At 43.8% G+C, this 13,600-nt stretch overlaps 2 protein-coding genes across 5 annotated transcripts in view; one reads left to right on the top strand and one right to left on the bottom strand.

Annotated features, from left to right (window-relative positions):
- Cilk1 (ciliogenesis associated kinase 1) overlaps window positions 1–6,098 on the bottom strand; it is a 68,675-nt gene extending 62,577 nt beyond the window's left edge. For 2 of the 4 annotated variants that reach the window (XM_031346081.1, XM_031346084.1), the window contains exon 1: window positions 1,029–1,239. The gene's annotated coding sequence lies outside the window, so the exon portion shown is untranslated. Of the gene's footprint in view, window positions 1–1,028; window positions 1,240–5,216 lie in introns of those variants that run through there. The other 2 variants (XM_031346082.1, XM_031346083.1) reach the window with 2 other exon arrangements.
- Fbxo9 (F-box protein 9) overlaps window positions 6,085–13,600 on the top strand; it is a 28,561-nt gene continuing 21,045 nt past the window's right edge. The window contains exons 1-3 of the mRNA XM_031346086.1: window positions 6,085–6,401; window positions 10,589–10,672; window positions 13,273–13,425. Coding sequence (XP_031201946.1) covers window positions 6,399–6,401; window positions 10,589–10,672; window positions 13,273–13,425 — 240 coding nt within the window. The 5' untranslated portion in view covers window positions 6,085–6,398. The remainder of the gene's footprint in view (window positions 6,402–10,588; window positions 10,673–13,272; window positions 13,426–13,600) is intronic.

The raw sequence follows: 13,600 nt of genomic DNA, 5'->3' as shown, positions 1-13,600 counted from the left end.
AGGGGCTACATGGGATGGCATCTTAAATTAAACACTGCCAGCACTGTTGTACCCTGACTTACAGTGTTCAAGTCTAGGCTCTTAAAGGGCCTTAAAGAATCTACCAAATTGTTCAGAAACTATTTCAGATGTGCATATTTATGCATTCATTAGCATAACTGTCACAGTTATGCACAGAATCAAGGCACAGATCGTGTAAATAATTTATATGTCAACCACACTGATTTAAAGCTCTTTAAAATTTCATATGAAGCAAAGGCACTGTTCTTTACTGAGACACACCCCGAAGCCCCTGACTTACCAGGAAATGGGTGAAATGAAAACTGTTAACTATCAGACTCCTCTCATTACATAGAGTGCTGGGCTCAAAATTATAAAACAAACAAGCAAACAAAAAACAGTGAAGATAGCTCAGAGATCAGTCAGGTGGGCAAAATCCAGGGTGGAATCTCCTCAGACTTAGTAAAAGCTATTCCTTAGTAATAAATGGAAATGAATACATTCCTCTGCAGAAAGCTGTATTAATTTTACCTCCTTACAAGCCATACATGCTAGTGTCAAACTTTTAAAAGGTTAACAATAAAAAATAAACGTTGTTCTGAAAAACAAAAAACCTTTCAACATCCTCCTCCAAACCTCTGGTTAGAGTGGAAAGAAAGAAATCGGAGTAAAAGGAAATCTGGGGTAAAATGGTTGCGAGCAAGTGTGTTGCTCAGACCAGGGTGGGACTGACAAGGGCCTAGTTAGGCAAATGATAATCCCAAGTCGTCAGCACCCACCCACACGCAAACCCACCCGCAAGAGTCGGCCAGGGTACTCCGCTTCTTCAGACGGAAAGGTAAACACACCCATTAAGAGCCCCAGGCTCGGGAGTTTTCTCGGTAAAGGAGACCCACAGGACCGTGGCGGATCCACTGAGAAGCCGCATTCCCTAGCCTTCCTGGCCGTGAGTTCGCTCGGGTCAGCCGGTACCGCCCAGCACCCAGCGACAGGTCTCGGTGCAGCCCTCCAGCCCCAGCCCCACTTACTGACGGCGATCGCAGCCCGGCGGCGCGTGCACCCGAGAGGGCCCGGCAGGCAAAGGCAGTGGGATCCGAGCGGGCGAACCCGGCAAGTCCACACCTGGCAGCGCGTGGCATCCAGCAGGAACCCGCCGCTCCGCGGCCTCCGGCAGCAAAACAAACAAAAGGCAGAGTGGCTTCTAGTGGGGACGACCAGCCGCTTTCCCTGGAAAAGCTGCCCTGCAGCTCCCCTCGCTGGCCCCACGCGGCCCTGCACCACGGCCATCTCCCGGATGCTCGGCAGAGGGCAGCGCTGAGCTCCTAGGCTGCACCGAGCCCACCCGGGAGCTGCAGACTTGCCACTGCCAGGCTGGTTGACCCCAGTATACTCAAATAAGGGAAGTCCCCGCTTAAAAACGTTTCCTGATTGAATGTATTTCAATGCGATTAAACTGCACAGTCACAATGTTTTAACACAACACATTTTGGCGTCTGTATTTAACCACAGTAGAAAAATGATTTCAGCATTATTGCAACTTAAGTTTGAAAGACTGAACAGATAGTTTTCGACGTTGGAAACCAAGGAGATGCAACACTCCTTTCTACGCAGTGGTAGGAAATCTAACACTGTTTGCAGAGGTTCTCAACCCGTGGTTAGCCTCTTTGGAGATTCAAACATGGCCTAAGACCATCAGAAAACAGATATTTGCATTATGATTCATAACAGTAGCAAAATTATAGTTATGAAGTAGCAGCAATAATGATTTTAAGGTTGGTGATTACCACAACATGAGGAACTATATTAGGAAGGTAGAGAACCACGGGAACAAACTCACATCATAAATTATATTGTAAAACCCGAGTGGTGGTGTACACTTTTAATCACACCACTTGGGAGGCTGAGGCAGGTGAATCTATGAGAGGTCTGGGACAGCCTAGTCTACATTGTGAGTTCTAGGACAGCCAGGACTATGTAATGAGACCATGCCTAAAACCTCCCCCAAATAAGTAATTAAGTAAGTAAGTAAGTAAATAAATAAATAAATGCATAAGTAATATTGTGGGCTTTGCCTTAAATCATCTTAAGGGACAGCTCTGAAGCATTTTGAAAAACCAAATTAGCACCTGGCTCCAGACTCTATCGTTCCATAGGGTAGTACCCCAAAGGGCTAGTCAAAACAAACTGCTAGGCCCCACATCAGAAGTTCCTGGGGCAGATGCTGCTGATCTGGAGACCCACACCTTTCTGAATAACACTATTTTGACCAGTAAATCAGTAACTCTTTATGCTGTCTATCTTTTATTGAGTTTAACTCTTCCCTGTCATGCTTGGCAAAGTTACACACCTGCAGTCTCCACGTGAGACAGTGGACGGAAGCAGAAGCGCCAAGATGAGCTACATGAGAGCTGGTCTAACAAATAAGATCGAGTGATCCCCAGCTTGTCACCTGAATCCTGAGGACTGAAGGCACTTTTTCTTGGCCCAAGTCTACCAAAGCTCTGATCATTCCTTTTGTTCCTCTGTTGAAGTAACCTACCAGATGGTCAAGTTCCTTGGGCTTCTGCCAACCTTTACCTATCTCCTTGTTTACCTATATGATAGCTAGCCCATATGACAAATGGAAATCACAAATCATCATTAGTGAACACAAGACAAGGAGTCTAAGCCATAGAGTGCTCATAAAAGGGTAGTTTATTTTTTAAATATTTTCAGATTAGTCTGGTTTCTATACTCTTTTTTTTTTTTTAAAGATTTATTTATTTATTATAGTAAATACACTGTAGCTGTCTTCAGACACTCCAGAAGAGGGCGTCAATCTCATTATAGGTGGTTGTGAGCCAATAATGTGGTTGCTGGGATTTGAACTCGTAACTTTCCGAAGAGCAGTCAGTGCTCTTCCCCGCTGAGCCATCTCACCAGCCCAAAAGGGTAGTTTTTAAAGTAACTAAAATGATTACATTTTAGTCAAACTTAACAGTGCAAGCAATAGAGGAACTGCCTTTGTCTACTTTTGGCATAGGTCCACTGGGTTACTAAGTAGCTTAGATTAGAAGTTCTGGCCCTTGGGAAATTATGACCCAGTAAATACATGTTGAGATAATAAAAACCAGTGAGGAGGGCTATTGGTTATGATGGAGTCCATCTAAAATGCAAATAAGCAGTGGTGAATTGTAGCTGTATTTTAATAAAACAGGCTTGTCGATATAAAGCAAACAATGTTTCAATAAGGTGAGTACTGAATTTATCTTCACAAATATTTACTTTGTTAAATTTTACTACTTTATTAACTCCTTAGAAAGATATGTTAATTGGCCAGCCTACCTTAAACATTCAACCCTTTCAATGAAATTGACTAGTTCTAAAATCATTCTCCATCTGAAAACTGATGTTTAGGACTCCCTGTTGTTTTATGTGCAGTGGTGGTTTAACTGCATGCATGTCTGTGTGAGGGTATCAGATCCCTTGCAACTGGAGTTACAGACAGTTGTGAGCTGCCATGTGGGTGCTGGGAATTGAACCCAGGTCCTCTGGAAGAGCAGTCAGTGCTCTTAACCACTGAGCCATCTCTCCAAGCCCTAATCTGTAGAATTCAAATCACTTCTGTTATAAGTCTATTTTTTTCTTCATTTAAAACCTAATTTTAAAGGAATCATTGGGAGAAAATTTTTTTTGTGAAAGACCTGAATTCTAGAGTCTCCTTTAAAAACAAAGAAAACTACTGACGTATTGGCATCCATTGAATACCTACACTTTAGGTAGTTAATAGTGTACAAATAAAATCATCCATAGAAAAGGGCTGTTCTAAAATAGAGGATTTGGGCAACATATGCCCAAGGATACAAGTGGCATTGGAGTTATAGGGAAAATCAACTACTTTCTGATTGGCTCTGAGACCCACTCCAACCTTGTCAAAAGTCCATGACCTTACAGAGGAAATAGGAGGTTATAGACCCCATGTAGGGAGCCCATGACTGTTGTTTTCCTAAATGGACATGTTCTCACACTGCTTTCTAAATATCTTTTTATAAACAGAAATTACTGCTGCTTTCAACCTTCGTCAGAGAAGCTTCTTCTACAGTGGGCAGCAGTTAATGTGGAGAGTCATGGCTGGTCAAAGGGAGGCTGTCTAGGGGTGCAGGAACAGGTTCCTGTTCTTTGCTGATTAAAGAATTAAGAGACAGGAAACTAGAGAGATGCTCTGGCTGTCAAGAACACTGACTGCTCTTGCGGGGGCTCCAGTTTAGGGTCCCAGAATCTATGTGAAATGGCTCACAATCACCTGTGACTCCATTTGCAGGTGATCCAGTACCAACTGGCCTTTCTGGGAACCTTCACACCCATGGTGGCACACAAACTTACACAGGCGTACGTACACACACAGAAATAAAGGCAGGTAAGGCGGGGAGTCTCGGGAGAGCCATCCTGTGATGCTGAGGGACTAGACGCCTCCTTCCAGGTTTCTTAGTCTCATTGATAAAATAATTTAAATTTGGACATAAACGGAACCTCAAGAACTAGGAAAACTAGGACTGGTGAGTTGTAAAACTGGAAAGTGCAAGGAGGAAGAGAATGAAACAGAGGAGCAGGCATGGAACACAACCAGAAGGGTAACTTCGGAGAACAAGGAAGCTCAAAGTGTTAGTTAGGGAGTGTAAAAGCATTCTTGGGCTCTAACTAGAAAAAATTTACCTAGGTCTGCTTGACCATGGTGGCTTCTAGGGAATGACACCCTAGATTCTGGGAAGGAAAATACATTATCCTAAACTGATTCCACCTTCCTAGGGGTGATCCCGTAGCCAAGTCCCTGATCTACATCCCACTAGATTAATCTATAAGGGAGGAAACAATCTAGAGGTGGATTCCATTATTTACAAAACCTGCCGAGAATATGTGACAGTGCTCATCCCTAAATGGGACATCTATATCCACTCCCCAGGGCCCAGCTCCGGGAACATTAAAGAAGATGGGGTGGAGAGAATGTAAGAACCCGAAGATGGGAAAGAGTGCTCTGAGATGCTGTCTTCTGGACATGTCACGACAGGTGTATTCATCAGCCCACTGCAATTATGATTATTTCTACAAAATCTGGCCCAAAAGATGAGACAATATTCTAACATTAACTGGTCTTGGTGGAATACAAACTAACTAAATAAACAACATACACAGGATTTGCAATTTCTTAATGTAATCAAGTTGCACCCCTTCCCTTTTACCTCCAGGTCTTTGCCGAAGACGTACTTCATTTCTGAGCTCCAGAATAAAGTAGCACAATAAAATTTAAATTCTGTGAAGTCGGGTGAATGTAGCGTCCTGGCTCTTAGGTTCTAACACTTACAGAAACTCAATAAATGTTGTCTAAATGCCTGTCAGAGGCTAGGAAGCCTTTAAGTTTTGCTAACATATGCCTGTAGGTGAAAAAGTTCTAAAATGTGCAACCCAAGTGCCTTCTATTGACGTGGAATCGGATGTTTGGACTGTAAGAAGTGGCACCGGGTTGGGGGTGGGTGGGTGTAAGTTCCGGCTCAACGTGGAACATTCGACTACAAATCCCAGCGTCCCTTGTAGTAGTGTCCACCCCTTCAGGAGTCGGGTTTCAGGCCCTGGAAAGGCACGTCCTTCCCCCGTTGTATTGTGGGATCTGTAGTTCGACGTGACTTGCGTTGGCTGTTACCACTCTCCGGCTGCACACATGAGCGTACGTTTTCTTCGGCCCAGAGTCTGTGGGGTGCACATGATTGTTGAGTTTTCGCTCTCTCATTCTGACAGGGCACCCAGTGTCCAGGGAGCTTAAAGTACTGTCTCCTAGTGTTCAATTAGGATCGACTCAGGGGCTCTATTCCAAATTCAGGTTCAAACATTTTGAGCTAACGGCTGCTCCTTCCTGCCTGGGTGTTCTCAGTATCAAGCAGGTTGAGTGGGGCGGGTCAGCTTAGCTACACCGACAGCTGCACACAGTAGGCCCGACACCCTAGCCCGCGACGGGTGGCTGCTCGCCAAGCAGGCGGCGGCGGCGGCAGTGCGCATGCGCGGCGCGGCGCGGCGCGGCGGCGCAGTTTCCGCAGCAGAGCAGGCAGCTCCGCCGCTGCGTCCAGACGTCTCCTGCTGGGCCGACGCTCGGGTCCTCCTTCGGCGCTCGGCCTCCGCTGGCGACCGGCGACCCCTCCGCAGCTCGAGTCCCCGGCCGCCGCAGCGCGCCTGCCTCCGGCCCCCTGTCCCGCGAAGATGGCTGCCGTACGCCGGGCCCGCAGTTACTGCCGCTGCTTGGTGCGCTTCTCCGACCGAGAACTCTGCTAAGCGGCGCTGCAGCAGACGGGCAGGAGTAGACACCGGGCAGCCGCCACCCCTCCGGGAGCCGGGCGCGGGAAGCCCCTCGACTGGGCCGGCCGCCCGCCAGCATGGTAACCGGGGAGGGAGGGCCTCGAGGGCCGGGCAGTCGGAGCGGGAGGTGGCCCCAGGTGAGGATAGGCTTTGACGGACAGCCGAGGTCGCTTCCTTCGGTCGCTCAAGAGTGTCCGAGCTGGGAGTCGGGTCTCAGGTGAGCTGTCCTGGCTTCTGCACGAGGGAGGTGGCCCTGGTAAGCGGAGACACTTGTTGATTGCTTCTGTGCTGGCAGCCCGGCCCATAGGTGATTTCGGGAGCTCCAAGTTTGGGACGCACGCCCCGCGAGGCGTCAGTGGCCCGGGTAGGATATTAGCAGACAGTCCTGGCAAACTGGGCTTGGAGGGATTCCTGCCAAGTTTCTTGACAGCGAGGGCCTAAGCTGCTTCTCTGCTGTGCGGACGGAGAGACTGTGCTAAGCTCCATGTGTGACAGACAGCTCGGGTCTCACGGGACTGTTGCATGGAATATGTGGGCTCTGCAATGACTTAAGAAACTAATTTCCGGCTAGGGCTGACTGATTTAAGAATGAGAGATACCACACTGACTGGGAGAACACTCAAGTGGCTGTCGTTTTTCTTTCCTCCCTCTCTCTCTCTCTCTCTCTCTCTCTCTCTCTCTCTCTCTTTATGTGAATTGGCTGAAACGGTTTATTTTATGCATCTAGTCTGGTGCACAGAAAACACACGAATTGATTATTCTTCTAAACTTTCAAAAATAGTCCTCTGACCACGATTAAGCCCTTAACCTTTATGTTCAGTTAATCTCATCTGTGAAGAAACTAACCCACGTAACTATACCTTGATGCTTAAGTAATTTTCAACTACAAAAATACTGAAGAAGAAAAAAAAGAAAAGAAAAAAGAGCCGGACAGTGGTGGCACACACCTTTAATGCTAGCACTTGGGAGGCAGAGGCAGGTGGATTTCTGAGTTCCAGGCCAGCCTGGTCTACAGAGTGAGTTCCAGGACAGCCAGGGCTATACAGAGAAACCCTGTCTCCAAAAACCAAAAAGAAAAGAAAATACTGAAGATTAACTAAGCTCTTGCTTATTTCAAGTGGGAATTGACTAAATGTAGTAAAATCCCAGTTCCTACTGTCAAAATCAAGGTTAACAATGGATTCTGTTCTGAGATAAGCATTCTGTATTCAAGTAGTTATTTTTGAGCCTCCGACTAGCCTGGCATGGTATGGATTTTGGTACAGTACCAGTACTTCAGTATTACCAAACCTATAAATTGTGATCTGTGATGAACTTTTAATCACAAATGTCACATCTGAAAAGATAACCCAGAATCCCAAATTCTCTTTCCAGATCTCTTTCTGTTCTTAAATTACTGTTTTAAAGTGTGTGTGCCAGATAGTTATATGTCAACTTGACACAGACGAGTCATCTGAAAAGAGCATCAACTGAGAAAGTGCCTCCCAAAGTCAAGCCTGTAGGGCACTGTCTTAATTAGTGACTGATGGGGAGGGCCCAGCCCATTGTGGGTGGTGCCATCCCTTGGCAGGTGGTCCTGGGTTCTATGAGAAGGTGGCTGAGAGAGCCATGCAGGACCAAGTCAGTAAGCAGCACACCTCCATGGTCTCTGTCTGCACCAGCTTCTGCATCCACTATCCTTCCTTGTTTGAGTTCCTGTCCTGACTTCCTTCCGTGATGAACAGTGATGTAGAAATGTAAGCCAAAGAAACCATTTCCTCCCCAGGTTGCTTTTGGTCATGGTGTTTCATCACAGCAGTAGTGACTCCAACTAAGACACCATGCCATGTATGTGCAGGTGCCCACAGAGGCCAGAAGAGAATTCCAACCCCTTGGTGCTGTTATGTGCTGTTGGACATGAATGCTGGGAACCAAAACTCAAGTCCTCTGGAAGACTATCCAGTCTTCAACTGCTGAACCATCCACAACTCACAGATGCCTCTCCAAAGAAAAGAAGGAGATCACAGTATAGTGACTCACACTCATTCCTCCTAGCACTTAAGAGTCTGAGACAGGAAAATTACTGCAAACTCAAGGCCAACCTGGGCTACATATCAAATTTCAGTTCAGTCTAGACTGTTTTTTTTTTTTGCCAAAAATCATGTGGTACGTTTGGTCCTAAAGGCGCCAGGTTTGACCAAGATGTATTCTCTGCCTTCAGTGTACTCTCTCTACTGAGGGAGACAAATAATTTCAATGTGACTGTATTTGTAAGATAACAGAAGACAACTGGAAAGTGCTGCTGACTTGAACCCTTACCTGAAATAGATGCAGCTAAGAAGGGAAGATGGCAATCCAGGTCCAGAAGAGCAAGCAGCACATTGAGTAGCACTGACCGACCAGAGCAGGGGAAGCTCTACAGATCAGGCTAGCTTAGACTGACTGCCCGACAACAGCAAGAAGGCTGTCTTTCTAAAAACGTACTCTGTGATCCTCTCTTATTAGCTATATTTAGGATTTGCAGTGATAAGTCAGATTCTTAGAAGTATACGTCTTAGTGGGATCCATGCATTTCAAAGTCCCTCTCATATTTCCTAGTAGATCAGTTTCTTATTATAACGTAATACCTGAGATCATTTATAGAAGAGTTCATTTTGGCTCATGATCTGGAGAATCAACTCTGGGATCCAAGTGGTCCCCTTGCTTTGAGCCTCTGACGAAACAGTACATCATGGCAGGAACTGTTCCTCTCCCGTTAGGCCAGATCCTATGGGTTCTTTCAACATCCAGGAGTGCCAACGTGAGGACCTCTGTTTACACAGGGGTCCTTTGGGGAACAGCCATATAAGCCCTTTGTCCAAACCCAGACTCCGGACTTAGAACAAATGCTTCTTCCATTTATGTCTTCACTGGAGTAACTTTACAGGCACCAAGGAACTTTACTGGCACTCTGTACCAGCTAGTCAAGTTTCACAGACCCCCTGTCTTGAGTCTGGTTACCAGAGATAAGGTATGAACAGAGTTTGTTTATGTTACACTTATGTGGTACAAGTGCATCTGGTTGCCATACTCAAAGATGTGTGGTGATAAAACCTTTTCCCTCCTGGAAATAACTTAGAACCAAAATTCGCTAATATAAAAGTTACTGTCTACTGTCTTTGGAACTAGATAGAATTGCTTCTTCTTTTTTTTTTTTTTTTTTTTTTTTTTTTTTTTTTGGCTTTTCTTTTTTGTGGGGGTGACAGTGGTATGTATATGTGTTTCCCTGTGTGTGCAGGTACGTGTGTGTGAAACTGTGCATGTACCTCTCTCTGCACGTGTGTGTCGAGACCAGAGGCAATAAAATCCGTTTGTTATCAGTGCTAGCTAACTGTCAGGGTTATTTCCCTCATTTCTGTGTAGCTCTGATCATGCTGAGTGTTGAGCAAGCTCCCTTGCTGATAAGTTATTAGCTAACAGGCTGAACTAGGCAGTACTTTATTTAATTTACTGAGACTAAAAGTATACAATGGTAATAGTAAACGGAAATGTTTATTAATCTCAAAGCTACATACTATTCAGTCTACCTTTATTCTACTTTAAGCCGCTCCAAATTAATCCAAAGATTGGGTTTATAATATAGATAAAATAGAAGAGGTGAGTTTGGTTAGGATATAGGGCAGTGGCTCTTTTAGAATTCTTGTTTACCATGTGCAAGGCTCTGGGCTCAATTCCTCAGCAAGGGGAAAAGAGAAGGGCTAATTTTCTCTTTTTTTTTCCCCTTCCTTCTTTCCATCCTTTTCTTAAGTCAAGGTTTGACTGTATTCCTTTACTTGGAACTCACTATGTAGAACCTGGCTGGTCTTGAACTCCAATGCAGCCTGCCTCTCTCTCCTGAGTGTGGAATTTAAAAGCACGGGATACCATACCTGGCTGAGATGTAATGACCACTGAGGCCAGAAATAGACATTGGATCCACTGGAATTGGAGGCAGCTGGTTGTATGCCACTATGTGGGTGCTGGGAACTGAGCCTGGGTCACCTAGAAGTGCAGAATTGACTCTACAGTATTATAAAAGTTCTTTTTATTGATATCATTTAAACTTAACCAAAGTGGATACCCAGAGAGAAGGAATTGTATTTCATTGGCATGAAACATCCCAGCCTCCATAATTTGAACTTTGTGCAGCCTTGATATTCAAAGCGGGTTCCACAAACTCAAAGGTGTGGAATTAGTTAGCACTGAGAAGATCACAGAGGGAAACTAATGTTTACCAGTTTCTGACACTGTTTTGGTTTGTTCTTCTCAGGCAGAAGCGGAGGAAGATTGTCATTCTGATGCTGTCAGAATAGGCGATGAAGGAAATGAGAGTCCAGCGGAGAGAGACCTGCAGGTATGTGTCTTCAGTTCTGTATTGAATTCTTGTCCCTTAAGTAGAAGTTGGTCACAGTTGGAAGCTTTTGTCAGCTCTTATTTGCATGGGATTTAGCTGAACTTACATATTCTTTTGTTTGTTTTTTTGTTGGTTTTTGGTTTTTGTTGTTTTTGTTTATGTTTTTTGGTTTGTTTTGGGGTTTTGTTGTTTTGAGACAGAGCCCTGGCTTTCCTAGAACTCACTGTGTAGAACAGGCTGGTCTCAAACTCTTGCCTCTGCCTCTGAGTGATGGGATTAAAGGCATGCACTATCATGGCCTAGTTTGGACTTTAGTATCCTTTTTTAAAAGATTTGTTTATTTATTTATTTTATGTATCTGAGTACATTGTAGCTGTCTTCAGACACACCAGAAGAGGACATCAAATCCCATTACAGAGCCATCATGTGCTTGCTGGGAATTGAACTCAGGACATCTGGAAGAGCAGTCAGTGCTCTTAACTGCTGAGCCATCTCTCCAGCCCCCAATATTCTTTATAACTTACTTAAACCATAATTTTTCTATAAAAATATGAAATTAAATATATAGATATTATTTTTTTTTTACATTCGTTTACTTGTGTGTGCATGTGTGTTCATGTAGTCGTGCGCCACAATGCCTGTGGGGAGGTCAGAGGACAGTTGGTCCTTCTAGCATATGGGCCTCAGGTCAGGTCATTAGTCTTGGCAGTAGATGATTTTACTCACCTAACTGTTGTTTTGGTCCCAGAATGTAGTTTAAAATATTAAAAGTAATATGTGATCATGACTCAGAACATATATAACTTATTAATGAACAAGTTTGAGATTTGATCATTTGAAAGTTTAAAACCTGTTTATAACAAAAGGCATCATAAAATTGAAAGAAATAGCTAGAACAACTGCTTGCCATGTGAGCAAAGGGTTAGAATTGTCAGTGTATAAGTTATGTGCATGATTAGAGGGGTACAAGGCAGAGAGGTGAGTGGACAGTTAATGGAAAAATATGAATGGTTGTTAAATATTTGAAGAGGTAATAAGTCTCATTAATAATTTAACCACAACTCAATGAATTAATAATTTATTGAATAATGTCCATTTTTGTCTAGACTGTGAAAAGACATGTTACACTTAAGTTTGTAAATGACCATTTTTCTGGAGGATATAGGAGCAATGTGGTTCAAAATTAAAAGTATGCACTTCCTTTTGATATAGCAATTGACCAGGAAATTAAATCTAAGGAAATAACAGGGAAATGAGAGGATGAGATAAGTCTGTATGTATTAAACTAAAACATTACTGTAATTAAGCTAATTTATTGAACTTGTGAGCTGTATAATGCTTGCTTACTTGGTGCATGTCATTTAGTAGAACGGATGCAGCTAAATATTCTGCAGGTTGGGCACGAGTGTAACACAGAAGACTGTGGGAAGCAGAACACTGTGCAGAATATTGTTAAGACATCTATAAGACACCTTTCTAGAAAGTTAGCCAGATATAATAGCTGTGAGTCTATTAGCAGTGGCACAGAGGAGTAGAGATTACTCTCCGGGACCCTTTTTGAAAGGCACTTCTAGGTTCAAGGCCTTGGGTGGGGCATGGGGAGAGAGTAAAGGAAGAAGCCCGGTTGCCTGCAGTCTTAATGGACCTCCTGAGCTGGTCCTGTGGGGTTCTGAGGATGGACTCCCCTCCCTAAAGCCAGGTCCTTGGGTGGGGAGCAGGGAGACGATGTGATCCTGCTGAGGCGGTACCCACATGGGGTGATGATGTGACTGTTTTCAAAAGTTGGTGTAACAATTTCTTCCTTAAAAGCAGTCAACCACATAGGGAGCTTGACTTTTTCTGTGTTTTATATTTAAATGATCTGTGTTTAAAAGGATTTCCCTTTTCATATATAGATTGTTTATTAATAGAAAGACTTTGCCTGACCTATAGAAATTTTTAGTAGCTTTATAATATCTAGTAGAAGTGTACTATTAACATATAAATTCTGCCCCTACATCAGGGCTTGTAGTTTCAAATCTAATTAAAATTTATTTTTCCAGTGTTTTTAGGCTTTTTACTATATGGACAGACTTACTTGTGTCTGGTATTCGTTCTTTAAAATTTTAAGTAGAAAATGATTTTTTGTTTGTTTGTTTACTGTTGTTTTTGTTTTCATTTATTTGTTTGGATTTCAAGACATGGTTTCTCTGTATAGCCCTGGCTATCCTAGAACTTTGTAGAGCAGGTTGGCCTCCAACTCAGAGATCTACCTGCTTCCGAAAATGATTTTTTTGTTTGTTTGTTTTGTTTTTTTGTTTTTTTTCCAGACAGCTGGCCTCGAACTTAGAAATCCTCCTGCCTCTGCCTCCCAAGTGCTGGGATTAAAGGTGTACGCCACCACTGCCTGGCGAAAATGATTTTTTAAAATTATGTTTATAAGATATTTGGTTTGAGAGAGAGAGAGAGAGAGAGAGAGACAGACAGACAGACAGACAGACAGACAGACAGACACTGTTTTCTGGTCTTCAGATTGCAGCAATGTACAGTGAAGTGGATACTGGAAACCTTGATGAACTACTCCAGAGTTTCACTGCCTTCTCGAATATTCTCTGTCACAGGCGCAGCTCCAGATGTTCAGAGCTCAGTGGATGTTTGAACTTACCCCAGGTGTAGGTTCCGGTAATGTAGAAACTCGGTCTTGCAGAGCAGGAAGAAGCTCTGTACTGAAAGCAGACACCAGAGGAAGACAGGAGCTGGCAAAGGAAGAAAAGTTAAGTGCTGAAATGCTCTAACAACTTGATTCTTTGTAGTGAGTTTCCCCAGTGTGTCTCATCATAAGTCAACTCTGATGACAGACCTGGTCTGTAAAGTACAATAATGTTTTTCTGATGTGGGAAATTTCCACTGACTAGTATTTCTGCTTTTTTTTTTTTTTTTTTTTTTTTT

This window comes from Mastomys coucha, unplaced genomic scaffold, assembly GCF_008632895.1.
Source record: "Mastomys coucha isolate ucsf_1 unplaced genomic scaffold, UCSF_Mcou_1 pScaffold23, whole genome shotgun sequence".
Lineage (NCBI taxonomy): Eukaryota > Metazoa > Chordata > Mammalia > Rodentia > Muridae > Mastomys > Mastomys coucha.
This window is presented reverse-complemented; position numbering and strand designations above follow the sequence as displayed.